The following is a 23,158-nucleotide window of genomic DNA, read 5'->3' on the forward strand; positions in this document are numbered from 1 at the left end:
AACTATTTAAAAGGCGACTTGGGAGATGATTTCATTGGTTTCCACATTCAGAAAACAGCTTTCATTAAACCTTCTACAAACCCACTGAAATGATTTGTGCTTGTGGTGATAATAGTGCTCTGTGGTTCAATTAGACTGTGGTTCAGTTGAAAATGTGGATTCTGACCTGAAGAGCCAGACTAGGTCCCCTGGTCGTGATGTGAAGAACTGGTCCTGGTTTAGTTGAAGTCATGGTTGGGGTTAGGGGTTAGGGGTTAGGGGTTAGGAATTAAATTATGTTAATGAGGGTGGAAGTGTGGGAAAAGGGTGGCCCCGCCCCTCGCCGTGACGTCGCCCGCCTCCCTCCAAGCAGCAGCCTCCTCCACCTCCGCAGACCGGACCGGAGGCGCACCGGGGCTCGTGTGTCTGTCCGTGTGTCCACATTTAAAAACTTCTGGGACCAGGAACTAACAAGTCTTCTTGCATTTTAACTGCTTTATTTGTCTTTTTTTATTTTACTGAACACAAATGACGCGGGATAAACCGAAGTGACCGGGATTCAGGTTTCATCACCTTCTCCTCACTTGGCTTCCACTTTGAGCGTTCGGGCTTCCAGCGAGCAGAAGGTCAGTTCACATTACGGCCAAATTTGAAATGTATTGCTCCTGGTTGTCTTTTACACAAATGATTCCCTGTGATTTCATGATTCATTTAGCACAACATTGGGTGGAGACGAATTCGGCTTAAATCAAATGAAAAATATTTGTAGTCTTCCTCTAATATTACTGTAGTTTTCCATGTCTGGTGATAGTGGGTTCAGCGTTTTACCGTGAGTTTGTGTTTATATTATTTTAAGAATACTTTAACACAGTAATAATTAACATTTGAATGGGTTTTAATGAGTGTATGGTGCTTTATAGTGAGTTATTCTCTCTCATTTTAAAATATTTAAGCAGCAGATGATAAACGGACAGTTAGTGTGACCTCACAGTTAGTGTGACCTCACACTTAGTGTGACCTCACACTTAGTGTGACCTCACCTGTGCGCTCCGACGCCTCCTTGGCCGATAAGGTCATCTGATCATCTGATAAGCTGTAAATCCTGTCTGGAAGGCAGCCTCCAGGTCTGAAACACGCACACTGTGCCAATTAATTCATTAATGAATTAGCTGCAACCTGGTTTTTGGTTTTTCAGTCTTGAACATTTTATTTGAACTTACAAACACACAGTCAGTCTGAGGAGGCCTCACTTCCTTTCCTTCACCTTTCATCTTCATCCCTCCTGTTAGGATTCTCCTCCTCCTCCTCCGAGTGCTGCTTCTCTTTTCACCTCCATGTTTCCTCTTCTTGACCGCCCTCCTTTTCCTCTTCCTTCTTCCTCTCTCACTTTCACACCTCTCCTGCCTTTTTTTCTTTTCCCCATGCCTCCTTTTCCTCCTCTTCCTCCTCCTCGTCCTCCTCCTCTTCCTCCTCCTTATTCTTCCTATCATCTAACATTCGCCTCCACATTTCCTTACCCGTTTCCTTGCTCTCTTATTTTCCTTCCTTTTTCCTCTTCAGCTCACCTGCATCCTCTTCATTTCTCCTTCTTCTTATTCCTCATCCCTTCTGTCCACTTTACCCCCCCCCCCCCCCCCCTTCTATTTATATCTGGTCACCATCTTCTGTTCCTCTTCTCTGAGCCTCCTCTTCCTCCTGCTGCAGCCCTGTTGTCTTCTTTTCCTCTTTATTCATCTTCATCGTCAGCTTCCTCCACTCTTCACCTTTCCTCTCTCCTGTGTTTTTATCTTTGTACCTTTTTTCTTCTCCTCTCTTCTTATCTCAGCTGCCTGCCTCTTCCTCTCTTCTTCTTTACATCGTCTTTATCCTCCTCTTCCTCCTAATTCCCCCCTCGTCTCCACAACTACACAAACTTTGTTGTCTTGAACTACACTCCACCACCTCTGAGGCTTAGTCTGAAAACTAGCATGTCATCGTTTTTCCAGCTCCACGCAAAGGTGCTCTCCATTTTGTAATTAATGTCTGCTCAGCACTCTCACACACACACACACACACACCCAGTATGGATTTGAGTTTGCTCAGGCTTTATTGCAGATTTGAGTCACCACACACTCACAAACAAACACTACACCTTATACAGTGTTGAGTTACACTTCTACAGTGTTGATGCTGTAATCGACCGAACTCATTTACAAATAAAAGCCACTGATCTTTGTAATTATCTGGAGCTCCCAGTGGGATTTTACACCCTGAACCAAATAACACTCCACATACTTTAGATCATCAGCTGCTCTGTTACTCTACATTTATTTCAACAAGTCGTCCAACTGCTTCACCACATATGGAGCATTCATCTTTTTTTGTTGTTGCTCCAAACAGCAACTGTGTAGGTTTAGGTACTAAATAGACGTGGTTAGGGTTAGTACATGTTGACATTTTACATGCTTGAGTTCTAAAATCTAAAGAGAAAACACGTCCTCGTCATCTCTAACATTTCCTTTTAACCATGATGAATTCAGCAGCACCGCTCCGACCTGTGTTTAAAAATGCTGGTTAATATGACAATTAGCTGCTTTTACCTTTTCCCAGAATTTATTATATTAATTGGCTAAAACGCATTTTCACTCCATTTACTGGACTGGAGGATGTTTTATCACATCATCTGTGAATGCTTGGTGTTTTAAGGAGATTTATCGCATTCAGAACACTCGAAAATGAAACGGTTCACTGTTCGGGAGTTGACCTGTCAATGGGCTAAAAATGCTGCTTTCTCATCTTAAGCATGGACTTCTCCTTTCAGCAGCGTGGAGGTGGAAGCTGCACTAAAACTCAGCACTTAACAGGCTCATTTACCTGGAAATTCATCCTGAGGGGAGAGAGCGGCTGTAATACTTTACAGATACATTTCTGCAGCTATGGGCGGTGGTGGACAGGACAGAGCGGCGCTGCAGACCAATCTACTTGAACGTATTCCAAGTGGGACGTTTTTAAGTATTTATTTTGTCTGCAGGCATCAGAAGGTAAAGAGAAACCTGAACATGTACAGTAAGAAGGCTGCAGGAATATGAAGGAAAGGACACAAGAGAGGACATGAAACGAGCTCTCGTCATATCTAAAATATTCCTAAGACAGTGATGAAGTTAGATTCATAAGAAGCACAAGGTACATCGTCACGTGTTAATTACAGGAGGCAGGAAGTCGCCCCTCACTTTTTAGAATTCTTTATAAATAAATAAAAGTTTTTTTGTCTTCTTTCCTACTTATACAAACTTTAACATCTATAGATTAGTACAAACCATTCGAATCCTACAACCACATGCCGATATTTTAAACTCTATAAGGCCTTAAATCCTCCTCCAGTCTCCAGGCTGGTGCACACTCTTGCATGGTTTCCCACTGCAGCATGAATTCTCCTAATGTGTCATTTATTTGTGCTGTGACATTTGCATGTTTATGCAGCTGTAGCCTCATATCCAGAGAACAATGTGTGCACATTCATTTTTGGGAGGATTTTGCTGCAGCAGGTTTCAGTGAGCAATCAAAGCAGCTCTTTGCTTTACTCTAAATCACATTAAAAACTGTTTCTCGTGCAGAATTTGCTCATCAGGCTTCTGCAAACCATGTTGGGACGATGTCCAATTAAACTCGACAGACAAACAAGGAGAAACTCATTATATGTGATCAGTTTTCAAACATTCAAGGACATTTTTTCACATTAATTTCTTTTGCTGCTTCACCTCCACTACATCTCCGGTGTAAACACATGTCCTGATGCATGCTGGGAGCAGAGCCGCATCGCCTCAGGCCACAGCAGGTCCACCAGTAATGTACCTGACTCAACTAGACCTAATGTGTTTCTGTCCCTGAGGTCAAGACTGAATTAAGCCTGAGTGCCTGCACTCACTCTCCTGCAAACTAGATTAAAGAGTTGACCTTTGATGGAGCCAAATAAAGCTGTGTTTAATGGTCTAAAGAGAGAAGGTGGAAAATGTAAAGTAAAGTAGGAAAGAGGAAGAAAAAAAGCTTCAGGAGACACTGACAAAACTCTTCATGCTTTAGATAATGAGGCAGGACAAGAAGCAACATAGTTCATATTAAAGCTACGTTCAGAACAAGCCTTTAGATTAGCTGTGATCTAAGCTGCATTTGCCGATTTGATCTCAGTTTGAGATTATTGTCTGTGTGAACACTTGCACAGGAAATGTGTTGTTAGCTTCATTTAAATATTACTGTTGGCTTTGTTTAATGTTTGGAGTGATCGGTTCCTGCCACGTGTCCACAGGTTGGTGCTGCCGTGTCTCATGCCTCGTCCTGTAATCGGTTCATTTTAACAGCTGCCATGGAAAAACGATAAACTCTCTGCATGCGTATGGCTGCTGGAAATGGTTATTATAGCAACACTCATTCAGGGATTAGAACCAACTGACTCTCGGCTAATTAAACTTTTCATCTCCCCGGCGTCCTCCTGCTTCTCCACTCTGTCAGTCAGACTGAAGTGAGTTAATAACTCCGAGTATTTCACCGACTTGGATATCAGTGCACCAACGGGGCAAAAATATCCCTCTTTGCAATTTTGAGGAAGGTAACCAAGCACAAGCCCTCCAGCAATTTGCTGCACATCCCCTGAAGGTTTTTCCTTAGTGTTTCCTCTTCCTCTGTAATTGAAATTTCTCTGCTGTAATGTGAACACTAAACTAAAATAAGTTAATTTCCCCAAATGCTGTATGTATGCTGCGGACCTTCTCTGAAGTAGTTTCGCCACATCCAGCCCTTGCTTCACATTTATGTTTCTCTAATGACTTTTGTCATTTCCTCCTAAAATCCTGGAGGTTTTCGTCTTACAACAAAGGTTTTCAGCTTCAGAAGGCTCAGCGGTGATCTGCAGGGGTCCTTTGGAGGAATCCAGTTTGCTCTGAACTGAACCTCCTGCAGTGTTTCCTGTCACAAAGAACAGCAGCATCCAATTTCCTCTTATTTTTTTCACTTCTGTCTGTCCTAGCTGTCCTCACTTGCTGCTGCATTTAGGAGAAATCGCTGTGTCTTATCAAAGCGGGTGACAGTGTCTTTGTCTGCCGCCTTGTTATTGATCGCAGGCTCAGTCTCGCTGCCCGCTGAGGGCTCATTTTCGAGCAGGAGGAGGGGTTTTTATCGATGGGCAACTCTTTCTCTCCCTGGTGAGTGAGAGGGTGTAGGAAAGTGAAATGTCACCTCGCAGTTTGGATTTCAACTGGAGCTCCCAAATGCAGCCATTAAACAAGCCCAGATTTCTCTTCACTGCATGCTCTGCATCCCAGAGTGCACATCTGCTACGGTTTCACTCGTCTTCCCAAAAGCAACTGTTCATTTCAAGTACAGCATGGAAAACAAAAGCATTAGGCTGTATATCTGTTTCCACATTTACAAAAACTGCAGTCTGAAAATACACCAGCTCTACAAGTCTAGAGCTGCTGGGATTGTGCAAAATGAATTTGCATGGGAGCAAAAACACAAAAGTGAAGCAACTTTTTATTATGATTTTGATTTGCTGGTGTTAGGACTCAGCTGGCTAAACAAAGAAGTGTAGAGGAAAATGAGAAAGTGTGAGAGTTTGTATGTACTGTGATAGTGTGAGTGGGGTAATTTAGTGAAGGGGAAGTACTCGAGGGAAATATTGTACTTTTTATTCCACTACATTTATTTTACAGCTCGTTTCCTTTCAGATTAAGGAAATGCAGAAACCTGTTATTGAATTTACTCTTCTGAAACCTTGTGTTCCTGCAAATCAGTTTTTTGCCTCAATAATAATAATTTGATTTGTTTTATTTGTTATAAATAAAATAGTAACATTTGCTCTTTGCTACTCATGTTTTTTGGCAGACTGTTAAACCTGTGTTGACTTTTACAATTCCAATTATACAATTTGTAGTTCAGTTTTACTGCATTCATTTTCGATCTGCTTGACAAAAATGTTGCTGTAAAAAATATAGAACGGTTTTACCATGAGATACAAGTTGTTACTGCTGATCTGCAGTAGCTGATTAGTGAAGTAATGAATCACAGTGCTGTTAAAAATTCAAGTCACCTTATTAACAATAGATTTCTTTGACTTTGGGATTAGGATTATAGATCATGCGTCCATAAACCCACAGTTCATGTAAGTTTGCTCACATCCTGTTGTTTAGTGCAATAATAGTAAATACAGTTTTAAATTGAAAAATGTTTTCTTAGTGTTCCCCCCAAAAACACCATGTTGGCTGCTAGAAGCATGTACACAGCTGCTTTTTGACAGTCAGGTTTATATTTTTAATTGTAAAGAAATGATAGAATGAGATCTCACTGGACTTTTCACATTATGGGAAATAATGTGTCTTTTTTTCTTGCTGTCTGATGAAGATGATGGACATTTTGGATCATTTTCTGACCAACTGTGAGCAGAGCAGAGCTTTATGAGGAGAATGTGAGTCTCTGTGTTTCTATCATTTTCTTATTTATGCCACAAACACGTTCGTCACACAAGTTCTTCATCAAATACCATCATGTGGAGGAAAATGTAAAAACGCCGAAGTTCAGCTCCTAATGTAAAAGCTAATGAAGATAATAAGTGAGAGGTATTTACATGGCAGCAGTCTGTGTTGCTTTAATCAGATTAAAATGCATCATTTGTGTGCAAATGAAAATGTTCCCACTGCCACATCCTGCAGGAATAATAAAGTCTCTTGTAACTCCACAACATTTTGCTGCAAAACAATTTCTGGCAGCCGCTCTAATCAGGTTACAGTCATCTGCCGGCCGTGTGTTTTCATAAATAAATTCAATCACAGCTCAATTCCGACAAGAAAATTGGTAACTTGATAAAATCAAAGATCTAAACACTCCAAACACATAGTGCAGTGCAGCCAGGACTGCAGATAGTGTAACTGCTGAGTTTGGGTATGAACCATCCATTTGTGTTGACAGGGAAGCAGTTTTAGACATGATTTAGTTTTTATGAGGTGAATAGACAATAGTGTGTTTCTGAACTAATGGCAATAGTTGGGGATTATCTTTCACAAAGTGAGGTCCATATAGAAATGATTTCCCCAATTTGGCGTGGTAGACCCTTGACCTCAAACCCATACAAACAGATCATGTTGTGTATATGTAAATATGTTTATGTTTTTGCTTGGATTTATGTATGTTTGTCTTATTTAGCAGGTTTAGCAGAGTTGGATTGTTTGGCAGGGACGTAGCACTATAGTAACTGCAGCAGTAGTGTAGCCTATGCATTTCCTACATTGTCACATTGCTACAGTACATTTTTACTTCAATCTGGTGCCTTAAATCTCTTTTGGTATAGTTTTTATATTTTGCTTCGATTTATCTCCCCTTGAATCCCATCACTCACTGTCTTTCCATTCCCTGCTCACGCTTTTTGCATTGATTTAGATAAACTCTCTCTGTTCATCTGGGAGCTCATTACTTTTCCCAGCACATCCTTCATACTCGTTTCCTTCATAAGTGCAGTGATATTTGTCAAACCTTTTTCTTCTGCTGTTGGGACTTTGACCTTTGTTTCCATTAACTGTGTTACTGATCTAGAAAATTAAGCTCAGTACTGCAGCTTTGGAATGAGCTCCAGATTCGAGCATCAGCTAAATGCTTGGCTGGTCTCTGCCAACCTGAAATCCTTTGTTTGTTTCCCATCCAGGATAAAAGCTGCCAATGAGCACATGCTGCTGTAAGTACCGGCCATGGCTGCCCATCGAATCATCAGAGTGACAAACAACAATCATATCCTCCCTCGTTGCAAGTCTGAGGGGACACTCATCGATCTCAGTGAAGGAGTCACTGGAGCCAGTCTCAACGATGTCAAAGGTCAGTGTTGTACCGCTGCTACACCAGCCATAAGTACTTGTTGGTACAACAATTATGTTCTGTACAGAACATGACTCCAATGATTCATTTGAAGAACTGTGTTCACTAAGTATGGTTAGAATTTCAATAATTTGTTTTAATTTTGTGCTTTTCATCTTCTGGACTTGAATTATTCTGTCTGTGGCTCTTTCACTTCACTGGTTGCACTTCATTACAGCTTTGTTTACATGCTCCATATACGCTAATGAGGTGAACTAAAAATAGGAAGTAATGCAGTGCATGTGCTCATACATTTGTCTAGTGATCTGGAAATGTGTGATTGCTTCCAGAATGATTAGAAATTAGGTTATTTTGGGAGTATTCTGGCTTATTTTTTCCAGGATGCAGCACTTGTTTCCAGAATTTTGAAATGATTTAACTAATCTGAACACTAACTGTGATTCGCAGTAATATCACCTCATTAGTTCAACTGGTCTGTTATCTGTATGATTATGTGTATTTTGAGTAATCAGCCATTAATGATTTGAGTGCACTTAGGTGCAGTCACAAACACAAATAAAAGGCTATAATTAATGTACATTTTTCTAATACAATTTTCCTTTTTAGTGCCTTCTCCCAGTGCCTTAAGATTGGGCACGTCCTCTTCTTATGGAGCTGCACAGGAAGTGGTTGCCATAAAGGATTATTGCCCTAACAGCTTCACCACACTGAGATTCTCTAAGGGCGATCGCCTCTATGTCCTGGACACATCAGGTGGAGAATGGTGGTACGCCCACAACAACACAGAGATGGGATACATCCCAGCTGCCTATGTTCAGCCAGTCAGCTTCAGGAACTCTTCGCTTAGTGACAGTGGGATGATTGACAGTCTCGGGGAGGGATACGAGGATGGATCAAAGGAATTTGGCGGTTTGGGGGAGTGGACAGGGATGTCCCTTAAACCCTCACCAATTTACAATAACAGCCCTTTCTCTGTAAACCCCTTTATCTGTCCATTGTATCAAAACTGCAAAGATGCTTGTGTAAGGAATTCAGCTGATCTTATTCTTTTTGATGCTCTTGCATCCCCATCTTCTTGCTCTAACACTAGTGCAGTCATGACCAATGGGTTCAGCAGCTGCCACCTTAACAATACAAAACCCACCAGCCCCAGCCAAGAGGTTGTACCAAACCTTCACAGGGATAATCCATTTTTCAGGAGTAAACGTTCTGCTAGCCTTTCAGAACTGTCTGTCCTGCAGGCGCAGTCGAATCCAACCTTACCATCTTCAGGATTCTTCACCGGCCTTAAGGCTCCTTCTCCAGAGCAGTTTCAGAGCAGGGAGGACTTTAGGACTGCTTGGTTAAACCACAGAAAATTAGCCAGGTCTTGCCACGATCTTGATTCTCTGGGACAGAGCCCAGGTTGGGGGCAGACTCAGCCAGTGGAAACCAATATTGTGTGCAGGTTGGACAGTAATGGAGGGGTTGTTCAGCTCCCAGACACCCACATCAGTGTGCACATCCCTGAAGGCCACATTAGCCATGGAGACCACCAGCAGATCTCCTTGAAAGCCTTACTAGACCCTCCTCTGGAGCTCAACAGTGACCACTGCTCGGCTGTTAGCCCCGTGGTGGAGATAAAGCTTAGCAACATGGAGATTAAGTCCTTTATCACACTGGAGATAAAGGTATCAGTAACTGTCAAGACTGACAGTTGTCACACTGCAGAGGTGCTTTGTGTCCGGAGTGATTGCAAAGAAGGGCCTTACACACCAATCCCTAATACTTATCTTTACAAAGATACAGTCCAGGTACATTTAGATAGTCTAGAGCCTTGTATGTATGTAGCTGTTGTGGTTCAGTCCCAGTATATCAGCCACAATATGAATGTTTGGGACCATATGCAGAGAAAAGTAACTCTGGGTGTGTATGGACCCAAGCACATCCATCCTTCCTTTAAGACAGTTGTGGCTATGTTTGGGCATGACTGTGCCCCAAAAACCTTGCTGGTAAGTGAGGTGGGTCGGCAGGCTACATCAACTCCACCAGTGGCCCTCCAGTTGTGGGGGAAGCACCAGTTTGTGCTGGGGTACCCTCAGGACCTCCAGGTTGGATTGTACTCAAACATGTCCAGTTACCAAGTGAAGGCAAGTGAGGGCATCGGGGTGATCCAGGGATTTCAGATAAAACTGGGAAAGGTTAGTAGGCTCCTGTATATGATCACATCGCACAACCCAAATAGCATTTCAGACTTCACTCTCAGGGTCCAAGTCAAGGACGCCCTTGACTGCATCCTTACCCAGTTCTGCGTTCAAACTCCACAACCGCCACCAAAGACGGGAGCCAGGATAACAGGCCAGCGGCGGTTTCTGAAAAAGAAAGAGGTGGATAAGATTGTTCTCTCTCCGCTGGCTGTCACCTCCAAATACCCAAAGTTTCAGGACCGGTGCATTACGAACCTGAAATTTGGCAAGTTGATCAAAACGGTGATCAGGCAGCACAAGAGCACCTATCTGTTGGAGTACAAAAAGGGGGATGTTATTGCTTTGCTCAGTGAGGAGAAAATCAGACTGCGAGGGCAGCTGCGAACTAAAGAGTGGTACATTGGATACTATCAGGGGAAGATGGGGCTTGTACATGCCAAAAATGTTTTGGTTCTGGGTAAGGTTAAGCCCATTTACTGGTGTGGACCTGACCTGACAACCACCATGCTGCTGGAGCAGATCCTCAAGCCTTGCAAATTTCTTACGTACATCTACGCAACCGTGAGGACAGTTTTGATGGAGAATGTGGGAAATTGGAGAGCATTTGCGGACGCCCTGGGGTACGGGAATTTGCCATTGAACTATTTTTGCCGAACTGACCTGGACAATGAGGCAGAGAAGGTGGCATCAGTTCTTGAAAAACTCAAAGAGGAGTGTACAAACATGGAGAACAAGGAGAGGAAGTCCTTCCAGAGGGAACTCATGATGGTAAGATATAAAGCATGGTTGTCTATCTTTGTTTAACAGTTCTGTATCAAACATTGAACTTGAAATATTTTTCTTGCGCATGCTTAACAATCACATTTCACTGACCTGGCTACAAGTTTGAAAAGAGATGCTGTGGAGTAATATTAACTCAAATATGTTCACTGAAAAACAAACCACTTGGATATTTAAGCAGGATGTAGGCTTGTTTAAGAAATGCTTGTACAGATAGGGAAGAGCACACATCTGACAGCTGTGTAAAGGTGGCCTTAGGCAAGGCCATAAAAGTGCAAGCTTCCTATTTTAGGAGATCACATATGTTCTTCTTCTTGACCTCCAGGATTATTTAGCCAACTGTAGTAGAGTGAATCCCTTTTTATCTAAAGGTTGAAACTGTGGACCTGACCTTTAAGACGGTTTTTAGAAAAATCTGTTGCCTTTGGCAATCAAAGTTTGTGTATTTGATAAATAACATTTGAAAGAGTTCAGAAGTGCAAGTTCAATCACTGAATGAACTTAATCAGAGAAATAACACAGAGATTTAAACTGAGTGTCATTTCCACATGTCCTCCAACTTTTATAGGCTATTGCTGAAATAACATTTACGGACATCAAACACATTTACTTCAGAGATAAAGAAAAAGAAAATTGCCTTGCATTAACACAACAAAAGGCCAACAGATTTCATTCTGAAATGATGCACATAAACTGAGAAAATCAGAGTCATTCGCAGTTTGATTGATCAGATCGTCTCTGCTATAACAGCCCTTGATGTGATTCCTTTCCACTTCAGCCTGGATAATGTGACACAGACAGAGTGTGAACGGCAAAGATTTGAGTCCTAATGCTCAATAGTAAACAACTTGTCTCATAGCCTGAGGTTGCTCACAGTGGGAATAGACATTACATGAAAAATGAAGGGGATGGGGAAGTGTGTGTATTTGTGTGTGTGTGGTAGGAGAGTCCAGTAAAAAGGAAGCACAGAGATAAAATTTAACATCAGCAGTTTGAGGAAAAACAACTCTGTCTAAAGGACACATGCAGACCTCGTTGTGTTTTTATTCCCCAACGCTGCCGGCACCCTGGGGAAACCAAAGCAGTCCTCGACATTACCTTCGCCAGACACCATTATTCAAAAAGTACTTTAGCAAAATACATTTTCCAACGTCTGTTTATCCACACTTGATGAAGCGTGCATGCACTTTTGTTGCAGCAACATCGACTGTGTGGTCCCCAGAGCAGCTGGAGGTAAAGTGCCTCACTAAATGGGACTTTGACAATAGTGTTAAGGTAAAGGAGAGGGAGGGAGTGTGTCATTTGCTGTTTTTGCTTTTTACCTATCTCACCTGCATAACTCTCCCTGTTTGATTTGAAGTCATGTCACCTATGAATAATCTGACTAAATTAAGTGGAGTAGGCACTTTGATGTTTTCTCAAAGGCTTTTATTCTAGCAACTACATTCAGCTCCTGCTGAGGCTCTTTAAGTTGGTCTGTGCACAAAGACTTCCTTGGTTTTTTTTATTTTTTTATCTCTGAACAGGCCTACATCCTTGACTCTGCTGAGCTCCTTTTTTATTATTTACTGGAAAATACCCTCATATGTCCTATTATTGAAGTCCAGCATCTTCCCTCTGAAGCCAGAGACACTTTCATCACCAAGGGCCATATAGAAGCGCGTTCTGCTGACCTCGGTGAAAGACTTGTCCACATTCTGTCATATTATCATGTGATGTTTCCTCAATGCAGCTACAGAAAAACAGTTTTCATTTCTCTGAGTTAATCTCTTAAACTTAAATTTGAGCAACACATACAAATCCCATTTCAGTATGAGACTACCCCTCTAGAATGATTATCAGATGGGTTTGGTATCTGTCAGGGAGGTTTTTTGATCTCAGTTCTCACTGAGAAGTAGATGGGTTTTTAAAAAAGGAACAGGTTTTCTTATCAAATGTATGTCCAGACACATCTAAAACTCTTGTTGCAAAAAGTCTGCCATACTTCACTGCTTAAACCATTTTGGGATGTGTGTAAAAGTGTGTGTGCTGCTCTCTGGGGAAAATGTCCTGCAGCATGTTTGCTTGCTCAAGTGAGGTTGTTGGGTTTTCTATATAATTCTGTGTGCAGTTATACTTTGCAAGGTGCCTTGAGATGACTTCTGTTGTGATTTGAACTATTGAGCTATACAAATAAAATGGAATTGAATTGAATTGAATTTTCCCCAGAGAGAAGTGAATTGCCATCAGGCTGTAGGAACAAAGTCCAGTGAGTCACATAAGCTTGAAACCAAATCTTCTCCTCCAAGGAGAAAATAGCCACTCTTATGTAATTGTTAGTCAATAAAACATTCCTATGGTTAGATCCACTGGCTTCAACATCCTCAATTCTAAAACTAAGCAGTCATTGTTTTTTATTAAAATGTGAGCTGCTTGTTTTTAATCCACACTAATCTGTGCAACGCTTCAAATAAAAGTGAGAAATTCAAGTGTCAAGAAAAAACATTGACTTAATTACACAGCAATTCAGGTGTTTAGTTTAAAAAAAAAGATAAAATAATTTCTCTCAACTAGGAATTGAAAGATATCGTGCTGAGGAACCCAGGGTGTGGGACTCACAGTATTATAGATTCTTTGCCTCCCTCCCTGTAATAAGAGATGGAGACAAAGATGTGAGAAGTTCTACAAGCGGTAGAGAGAGTGTGTAGACACAGTTATGTGCTGACAATAAGTATGGAATACTGATTAGGAACAAGGTTACCATATTAGCATAATGTCCATATAAACTGTACAAACATAGTATCGACATATCATCATCAAAACTCTCTGAAAAAAGGAAATGAATCAACTAAAGTGTTGAACTGATCTTTATAGAGTTTACTGATTAATGGACTAAATAAAAGTCGGATTCATTGATAATAACAGTAACAGATGTAAACTAAATGTCTGCAGCTCTTCATTCAGCCAGCTCGCTTTGGCTGTTTCTTGTGGTGTCGTCCCTGCTTTGCAATATTTAAAACCAATCTGCTTACATAACACCACCCAATATATCTACTGTATATCCTTTTTGTGCAGACTGCTTTTTATTAAACAATAGCACTGGAAACAATGCTGCGCTGTCTCAAGAACAACCACATATGTTGAGCTAAGCAGTTTACCACAACACACAGCTTTGTTTTAGAGAGGACACTTTCATGGATTGGGCCCCGTTGGCCCTGTGAGGCTCAACTGCAGTGTAGTGGAGAAGTTATATAATACACAGTTGAAACTAGAAATGCAACATGTTGAATTAAAAGGGGTAAATATGATTAACAGCACTATTGTCTTGCATATACAATTTAAGTTTTGTCATCTGTAAATTTAAATTAAGAAATCTTCAAAGTAGAAAGACATGTCAGCTGCAGCTGTGCATCTCACTGTGGTCAGTATGAAACCATAAAAAATGAAAGTGTTACAGCAGAACAAGCACTCATGCTCCGTCTACAGAGTTAGAACAGTTCATCATGTCTCCCCACGGTCTGCCACAGTAACCAACAGGTGTTCCCGTGTGAAACGTGAGCAGCCATTGATCAGGACCGAGCTGGGACCTCGGGGGGCATCTGACACCACGCCTGCAGATCTTTTAACGCTGCAGCTCGAGTTACGAAGGCAGAGGACGAACGAGAAAACCGCCCCTTGTTATCACTGGAGGAGAGTGGCTGAAAGGCCAGAAGAGTGTCGTTTAATAATAGATCCTCTCAGAGAGGCGAATCACTCCTGCAGGAGACACAATCAATCCTCTACTTGTAAACATCCATCTAAAACCAAGGCCTGTTGTCATGGTTACAATGATAACTAACGATCGGTTTGGAAAGTACAGCAGTCAAAGTTTTGTCGACCCCTCTTCTCTGACCTCCTCTTTGTTCAGGTCCATATACCCGTCATCGGACTTTCTCCTGTGCTCCAATTATAATTAAGTGGGTTGTAATGAGGTGCATGCAGAAAACCAACAGGGTTGTTGTTTAGTTGTGACAGCAAACTGAGAGACACAGGAGTTTTTCAAAATAACATATTCGTGTTGGTTCCTTACTTCTTTCAGTTTTTCTTTGTTTCCATATTCTCTGTGCATCTGTGTATCACTCCTCCTGTACTTTCTCTCCTTCCTTTTCTCCATCCTTCCTGTTGAAGCCTTCAGAAGTGAAGCTCATTTAACTGACAGCTGCCAGGTCACGTCAGCTCCGTCTGTCCGTCTGCTGTGAGGCTTCCTGCAGGTCGCCCCTATTTCATATTTTTCAGACACTTAAGTCTCTCATGGAGCAGACTGTTTTCTATTTTTACGCCAGAATAAGGATGTTTAATAGTGTGGAAACATCATCCAAAACCAGGCCGGAAACTGGACTTAACAACTGAATAAGCTGTAGTCCAGTATATTTTGTTCATGTTAGCACAAGATGCAATAAATCAAGTGTTGTTAAATTATTTTATCTCCTTTGATAGATATGCTTAGTCCAACCCTCTTACAAACAGCCTTAGAGTTCCTCAGGGGTCTATTTTTGGTCCATTCCTATTTACAACATACATAAAAAGCATTTATCTTCTTAATCAGTACATCAGCAAACATTTTTATGCAGATGATGCAATTTTCCTCACAAGCACAGACCCTGACTCATCATCATCAATTTATTTTTAATGCTTTCCAATTATCATTGTTTTATTAGAGATGAGATCAAGTGGTATTCTCAACTCCACCATCGTCTCTGACTACCCTGCTGTTGAAACTGTGGCCATATTACTCTTACTGAGTTATACAAAATTTTAGGAAATCTCATTTAAAATTAAAACTTATCTCTGTCACGCTGCCTGATCTTCTTTCAACTCTTTATCACTGTTAAATCCAAGTAACACAACAAAATATTACTGTATACAGAATTATATAGAAAACCCAACAACCCCACTGAGCAGCACCCAGGAGACAGTGGAGAGGAAAAACTCCTTTAGAGGAAGAAACCTCCAGCAGAACCAGGCTCAGGGTGGGCGGCCATCTGCCTCGACCGGTTGGGGTGAGTGGAAAGAGGAGAAAGAAAAGAACAGCAAACCCCCTTTGGAGCATAAATATGACGTCTTCTACCAACTTTCTTTAGACTGACGAAGCTACTTGGATGAATATTGATGCATTTCAACCCAAACACAAATAATTCCAGTAATTTCTGCAGAGCCCAACAGATACAGTACAATAACTAAACATCTTCATCAATCCAGGGTTGGTAGTTTGAGTCCTGCTTCCTGTGAAAAGGAAAGTGAGGAGGGGATGTCTCTGTCATCATCAAACAAAATAAATATGATTATTAAACATTTGCAAATACAAAAATACAAACACCCCCAGATCAGGATCAAATGTTTTCTGTTGCTCAACATTAGAATAAGTAAATATATAAATGAATGTGAATGACTCGATCTGGAACTAAAAGAACAGCTGACAAAGTGTCCTTGAGCAAGACGCTGGCCTTTGACCTCCATCTGGTGCAGGCTGTATTCACCTCAGGGCACAATAACACTCTTTTTCCAAAAAACTATGTTCAGATTGAATTTTTCTGCTTTAATCCTTCCGTGCTTTAACAGCACCTCCGTCCTGCACGGACAGCAGCTCCTGATTAGCATTTGAACACATCACGCTCGCTTCCAGACAGCAAGCAAGTGTTGAACCCTGACCTGTGTGTCGGCCGGGTCTATATTTAGACTGAAACCTGTGTGAAGTCTGAATCAGCAGACAGAGGACATCACAGCAGAAGACAAAGTGCTCGTCGGCCAGGTGGTGGAGAGAGATAGAGACAGACAGGGAGAGAGAGAGAGGGGGGGAAAGAGATAAACCAAATGGTTCTTTGAAAACCAAATCATTTAGATAGACCTGAATGTTGTAGGTTATTCAGGTTAATTCACTTTATTACAGACCTGTCATTTAGAATGGAGATAAAAGACACAATGCTAAAAACATCGGGTATAAGATAAATTATTCTAGTGACTTGAATTCATATAACCTGAGGTTTATACAGTTCCTCTGCACAATGAAGACGATGTTGTTGCTAACAGACTGACAGACTGACAGATCTCAAACCTTTAGAGTGTAAAACTTCACCATAGTTACTCTTTATGGAACCATAGGACGCTGTATTTGAAGCGTGTACACATATGACAGTACTGTGTATCTACACACTTGTGCTCAGAGATCTTAATAATTGAAAAATTCATTAATGAATAATATAGTCTTAGCCTTGTTTTGATCAGATGTGGACAGATCAGTGGTTTTCAATGGAAACCACTTTGCAAGGACAGCGGTCTGGTAGAAGGTTTACTTTACCTTGATGACATGTGAGAGCTTTGGCTTCCTCTTTCCTCTCTGTAACATGAACCTGGACAAAGGATCACACAAATATTTGTCTACATACAGACTCGGCCCTTATTTTATTTAATTTAATCATTTGAGTTAATGAAGACATTTTATTTTTCTGCCTGGTATCTTGAAGATAGAGACTGGAGACTAGAATCCTGCTACATCTCATACAAACAATAAAAGTCAGCTTTGAAGCATATCATCCTGTAGCTGTACATTTGGAAATCGATAACTATCTGTGTATTTTTAAATATATACTTACCACCAAAGGTTGTGTTGCTTTGTTTTTTAATTTTTAAATAACAGTGTACAAAACATTCAGCAGAGTCAGTTTCAGAATTCACATTTTCAGAGTTTACTTTTTATTCATATACAGAATTTAAGCTTATAATCTTAATATTTTGTTATTTCAATGTGTCAGAAACACTTTACTGAACATTGTATGTAAATTGGTATCTGATTGGAATCAATATTGACAGGTACCAAGTACTAAATGCTGGTGTGTGTGTGTGTGTGTGTGTGTGTGTGTCTGTGCTTTGACGCTGCAGCTGACAGTCAGGGTGAGTTTAAGCTGAATCAGTAGAAACCACTTGAGCTCCATTAAATTAAATCAAGGCTCCACTGCTGATGGTGTCTCTAATTTTTGGCCTATAAACCGTGCAGGTCTTCAGAATGCACCGGGGAACTGTTGTCTCTGAAATGATTTGCATAAAAGCACACAGCTTCATTTCACAACTCATTTTCCTAAAGAGAAGGGATAGCAGATGCTTAAAATAGCAACATGCAGCAACATCAGCAAATTGTGAAATGATGGCGTTCACAGAGACAGGACCTCAGCATCACTTCACAAAGGAGCGTTAGTGATAGTGGGGCTCATTAAACGTTACGCACAGACCACTCACATCGTGTTGCTGTGATGATTTTCTGTACTGTACTGTACTCATGTTCACTACAACATCCTGTTGTGTCTCGTGTGTTTGGTCCCATATTTGATTCCAGTCCCAACATTTAAGAGCTGCAGCCGCTCAGTCTCTGTTAGAGGAATCTGAAGCTCGTTAATGCAGCTTCATCATCAGCAAACCTCATTCTGGATATTCTGGATATTCAGTAAGCGTTTTCTGCAACGTGCCTTCTTGATGCCACAGATGAGACCTCTGCTTATCTCTGGATGGACCCACTGTGGTTTTTGGTCACAGTATTACCTCAGTGGCAGCTGTGTCTCTCTTCAAGAAAATAAGTCTTGACTGCATCATATTTTCCAGTCAGCCGCTTTTGTTAATGCTCAGTGTTTTTTAACCCTCATTTCACCGGGTTACATGAGTAAGAACATATTTCCAGCAGCAGCCTGGGGGACACGACTACTTCCAGACAGGGTTAAGGACTATGTGCAAACACTCCTCCACAGAGAACATGGTTTTTTCCCTGAACCACGGCGTGTTAAGCCTTGATGTTTGCTTTTCTGCCCTTGGGCCCAGTTGAGAGGTAAACAGCTAATTTCAGTCAGTGTGTGCATCGCTGTGCATTACAGCAGTGGTCACATGATGAGTAACAGGATAGGAGGAAATCAGAACGTCTGCACAACATAACGTACCGCAGATCGAGCTGTTCAGGATGTTCAACATCTTCCTCGTGCCATGCAGCCCCTCAGATAAAAACTCACAAAGTGTCATGACTTCGACTTGATGCTGCCAGTGTTTGTGTTTAGTTGTTGTGTATTTCAGTAATTCAGTTTTTGGTTCAGTCTTACTGGACTTGGCCCCCTTCACATCTGGTTTTCCACCCATTTCTAACAAACATGTTTCAGACCTGGGAGACCTTGTGTTTAGCGTGTATCTCAGCACTGAAGCGATATATAGGAGTTCATTTAGGTCCGTAGTCCGTTCATCTTAGCATCCCTGGATCTGGATCACTAAAAACTTTATGTTATTAAAAACCCAGTCTTCTGCTGTTTCTCTTCCCCTTCAGGCATTGCTGAAGATGGACTGCCAGGGTCTGGTTGCCAGGTTGGTGCTGGATTTTGTGTTGTTGACCACAGCAGTGGAGGTGGCGTCTCGATGGAGGGAGCTGGCTGAGAAACTGGCTCGAGTGTCCAGGCAGCAGATGGAGGCTTATGAGGCTCCGCATCGCGACAAGAACGGCCTGCTGGACAACGAGGTGAGTGACCTTTGAAAGTGAACACGTGTTTTAGTCTGTTGTAAAAGTCCGGACAATGTCCGGACAGTGTCACAGCTCATAGTCCCCCAGATCATAGTCCATATAGATATCTGTTTATGAATGGACAGAAAGACATGACAATCTCAGAGGGACATTTACTGTAAAAGATAAATGATTGTGTTGTTTGGAGGAAGCGTTGAACTGTTTTTTATTTACGTCGTGTCAAATTTAAAACACACAACATAAGTAGAATTTCGACATCTAATAAATAAGCAGCTATCACTGGATTATTTAATAGTAATAGTGAAGAAAGCTTCGTGTTTGTCAGGCAGCTTCTGATCTGGTCAGGGGCTCTTGTCTCTCCCGTCTGAAAACCTGCTACAACAGAAAGTGAAGGAAACAGAACTCATTCTAACATGAGAAACTCCTTCTTTGTCTTCCTCCGCTCCCCGTCCTGATCTCTCAGTCCATGTGGAAGCCAGCCTACGACTTCCTCCTGACGTGGGCCGCCCATGTTGGGGACAGCTACCGTGATGTGATCCAGGAGCTCCACCTCGGTCTGGACAAGATGAGGAACCCCATCACCAAAAGGTGGAAACACCTGACCGGCACGCTGATCCTCGTCAACTGCCTCGACACCCTCCGCAGCGCCGCCTTCTGTCCCACTGGATATGGGGACTTTGCAGTCTGAGCATTTCTTCCTGAGTGGAGACCGTTTTTAAAGTGTGTCAGGATTGAATTCTCTGACTGGTGGTTGAAGCTCCTGGAGAAGAAAGGAGGAGTTCTTAGTTCTGAGGTTCATCTGTGAGGTTTGGTGAAGTTGGGAAAGACGCCTGTCTGTCATGGACGAACCAGAGGGTGGAGATCAGATAAACCCCCCAGTGTTAGACTACTCTCTGAGCTTTCAGCGCCGTCCACCTTCAGTATTGTGGGAACTGTGGGACTGATTGGTTCGTTGAGGAGGTACAAATGCTTTTGGACAGATTAAGTGAAGCTGGACCTGGAGGACCTGTCTCTTTACGTCTTTTCCGCCTCCTGCTTTCATTTCCTTGTCCTGTTCTCCACCTGTTCTCCACCTGTTCTCCACCTCACCCTTTTCTTTATCATTTCGTGTCTTTAGACAAACAAAACACTGAATGTCTTTATCTTTCTCATTTCGTCTTTATCTTGTCCTGTGTCTGTTGCTTTTTCTCTTTCTGTCTCAGACTTGAACTTTTTCCCTGTTTTTCTCACGTTGTACATTTTGTTCCAGTTAATTAAAGTTTGTATGATTCGTTTTTTCCGTCACTGTGTTTTTTTTATCCGCTCTTTCCAATTCACCCTCAGGATAACATCAGAGACCTCAGCCACTGCAGTACATCAGCACACATACTGTGAACTACAGCTTTCTCACCCCCCTGTAGAGCTGGTTCCCATACCGGTCCCTCTGTTTCCAACTGGACGTTTCTATTCTTTCACTGACTCTTACAGTTGTTTTTTATTTTTTTTTATTTTATACAAATAAAGGCAGCAAAGATTTTTTTAATCAAAAAGAATCCGAAGTTATTTCATACATTTCAATTTCATTTTTCATTTTCTTATATCTGCTGCTGTCAGATGAGCAAACTCTCTAACTTTGCAGTAAAAGTACCAGATACTGTATCTCTTGATGCAAGAAATACTTCTATTTTTTATACTTCTGTGTTATCATCAGTGTTGCATTGTAGTGGTTTCGATTTCTCTTGTGTGCAAACATAGTTTGTATTTTTCATATTTCAGTGTAACCACGCTGCAGAATTAAGGAGCGATTCAAACTTGATTTGCCGTCGTATGACATCTCTTGACTTTCTGACATCTCCAGAAAACTGAATCCTTGTAATTCTGTTCTAATTTGATCTCTGTTCTCTTCATGTTCTTGTTTTGTAAAACAGAGCTGTGAACCTGTTGTTGCAGGACATTTTATTTTAGTGTCAGAGAAACCACGAATCAAATGATTGAGTTTTGTTCAATGTAAATTGAATGAATTCAGCTCAGTGAGTCCTTTCATTCAATCTCTCGATGCTGTTTTGAATCTTCTGTATTCATTTCAGTTTTCCACTCAGTGTTTTTCTTGCTGTGTGTCTGCTGCAGCGTCCTGTTCCTCTGTTCGGAATATGAATTTGATCTGAACAGAAAACGTGCGACGAGTTTCTATATTTGTACCGACGCGTTGTGTCACCTGCGACAGGTGACTCACTGAATCTGTTCAGTGTTTCTTTTCAGAACCTTTTAATAAAACTGAAAATTGAAAATCACTCTGTAACTGTGTTTAATTTAGGGCTGATTTAAATATTGTTACACGTCCCATGATTCCTCCCTCCTTTAAAAGTCTCTCTCACCTCAAACATGGGCAGGTTGAAGAACGGCTCTTATATATTCAGTGGATAGACAAAGATAAAATGACACCCGCGTCTTATTTGACTCTGGGTAGAAACTCAAACGTGCCGAACGTTCTCTTTAAGGTGACAGGTTCTGCACAGACGCAGCAAATGGCTGTAAAACCGTTCTACCTTCTTGGTTTTGTGAATAATGTCCCAGCTGTGATTCTCACTGCATAAGAGTGTTCATGAAATGACTGTGTGTGTGTGAGTGTGTGTGTGTGTGTGGAGTGACACTGTCTTCGTGAATTCCACAAAGATAGTACAGCAGCTTTGTTTGTGTAGACACACACACACACACACACATCCAAACATCGCACATGAATGCACAGACGATCTCTTGGACTAATGTATGCACACATGAACGCACACAAATCCAGACTTGCATGCTCTCTTCCCCAGGCAAGCAAAATCTTCACACACACACACACACACACATACATACACACGGTTTAACATACTTAATTAAAGCAGATAATTATTCTCCCTCAGAGGACAGGCCACCTTGACAGAGTCGTCCTTTGCCTGTGAATGACTCACCCTCTACATTCCTGACTGTCTCCTGGATACGAGTCAGATTTCAAGACTCTTTGTGTGTGTTTGTACTTTTTCCTGCAGATTTCAAACAACATTTAAAAATAATATTTATATATCGAAAAGAAAAATGGTGAGAACATGTGCAAAGTTCTCTGATGCTGTTAAAAGCTGCTTGAAGGAAGCTGCCATGCTGTTTTCTATGATGTGTAACAATGTGAAATGACGCTCCCTAGTGGTTTGGGGTCAAATGTTCTGCAGACGTCGTCATCGAGATTGTTCCTAATGGGACAAAGTGGGCAACTGCTCAGGTACTCAACAGGTTTTATATTTATTATATGCAGCTCTGCTCCAGTGAAGTACATTTTCATTTTTAACATCCACCTTTGTCTTACAGAGGATTTAGTTTTAAAACCTTCACTGTTTTATTTATGATCTACTAAAATACAACTTCTAATGAGAACACGTGTAATCTTTTTATCATGAAAAGCTAAAGTTAGTGACGACGTCTTGTTCTAAAGTGTAACAGATATAAACAGATATAAAAGCACAAACACACACTGGTAACAAACTCCAAACACCTCCAAACTCTTCCTGTAATCTCAGCATCACAGTTCATCAAATCACACAATCAGAGGGATGCGTCAGGGAAACATCATTTTCCTGCCAGTCTTCCTTCATTAATTCGGGACAAATTGACCAGCACAGAGGCGCTTTTCAAAATGCAAAACAGGTGGCGAGATGAAAAGCTTTGTGACCGGCCGACGGCTCGTTTCATCTGGAGTTATTGGAGGACGTGTGTGGATGTGTGGAAAGAGGCCGCGCTGGTTTCACCCTGTGCGTCTGGAGAATGTAAAGAACCCTTGAAAGGCAAAAATAAAACTCCTTCATGTTGGTTTTGTCACGTCTCCCTCCTTCAGCGTTGACAGCCATTATTTTGAAGCCTCGTG

General features: G+C 41.5%; 1 protein-coding gene across 1 annotated transcript; it reads left to right on the forward strand.

Moving 5' to 3' along the window:
- Positions 1-489: 489 nt before the first annotated feature.
- Positions 490-20,204, forward strand: sh3bp4a (SH3-domain binding protein 4a). The gene is made up of 5 exons (XM_026363500.1): positions 490-605; positions 7,646-7,812; positions 8,419-10,766; positions 19,090-19,278; positions 19,745-20,204. The coding sequence occupies exons 2-5, from the start codon at positions 7,689-7,691 to the stop codon at positions 19,967-19,969; spliced, it is 2,886 nt and encodes a 961-aa protein (XP_026219285.1). The 5' UTR covers positions 490-605; positions 7,646-7,688; the 3' UTR covers positions 19,970-20,204.
- Positions 20,205-23,158: the final 2,954 nt, after the last annotated feature.

The sequence above is a fragment of the Anabas testudineus genome, chromosome 2 (assembly GCF_900324465.2).
Source record: "Anabas testudineus chromosome 2, fAnaTes1.2, whole genome shotgun sequence".
In the NCBI taxonomy this organism is placed as follows: Eukaryota; Metazoa; Chordata; class Actinopteri; order Anabantiformes; family Anabantidae; genus Anabas; species Anabas testudineus.

Excerpts from the sequence above, each read along its gene's own strand:
- sh3bp4a (XM_026363500.1), top strand. The coding sequence starts at position 7,689 with ATGGCTGCCCATCGAATCATCAGAGTGACAAACAACAATCATATCCTC. Across the intron at positions 7,813-8,418 it reads CAGTCTCAACGATGTCAAAG|TGCCTTCTCCCAGTGCCTTA; the intron begins GTCAGTGTTGTA and ends TTTCCTTTTTAG. Across the intron at positions 19,279-19,744 it reads ACGGCCTGCTGGACAACGAG|TCCATGTGGAAGCCAGCCTA; the intron begins GTGAGTGACCTT and ends CTGATCTCTCAG.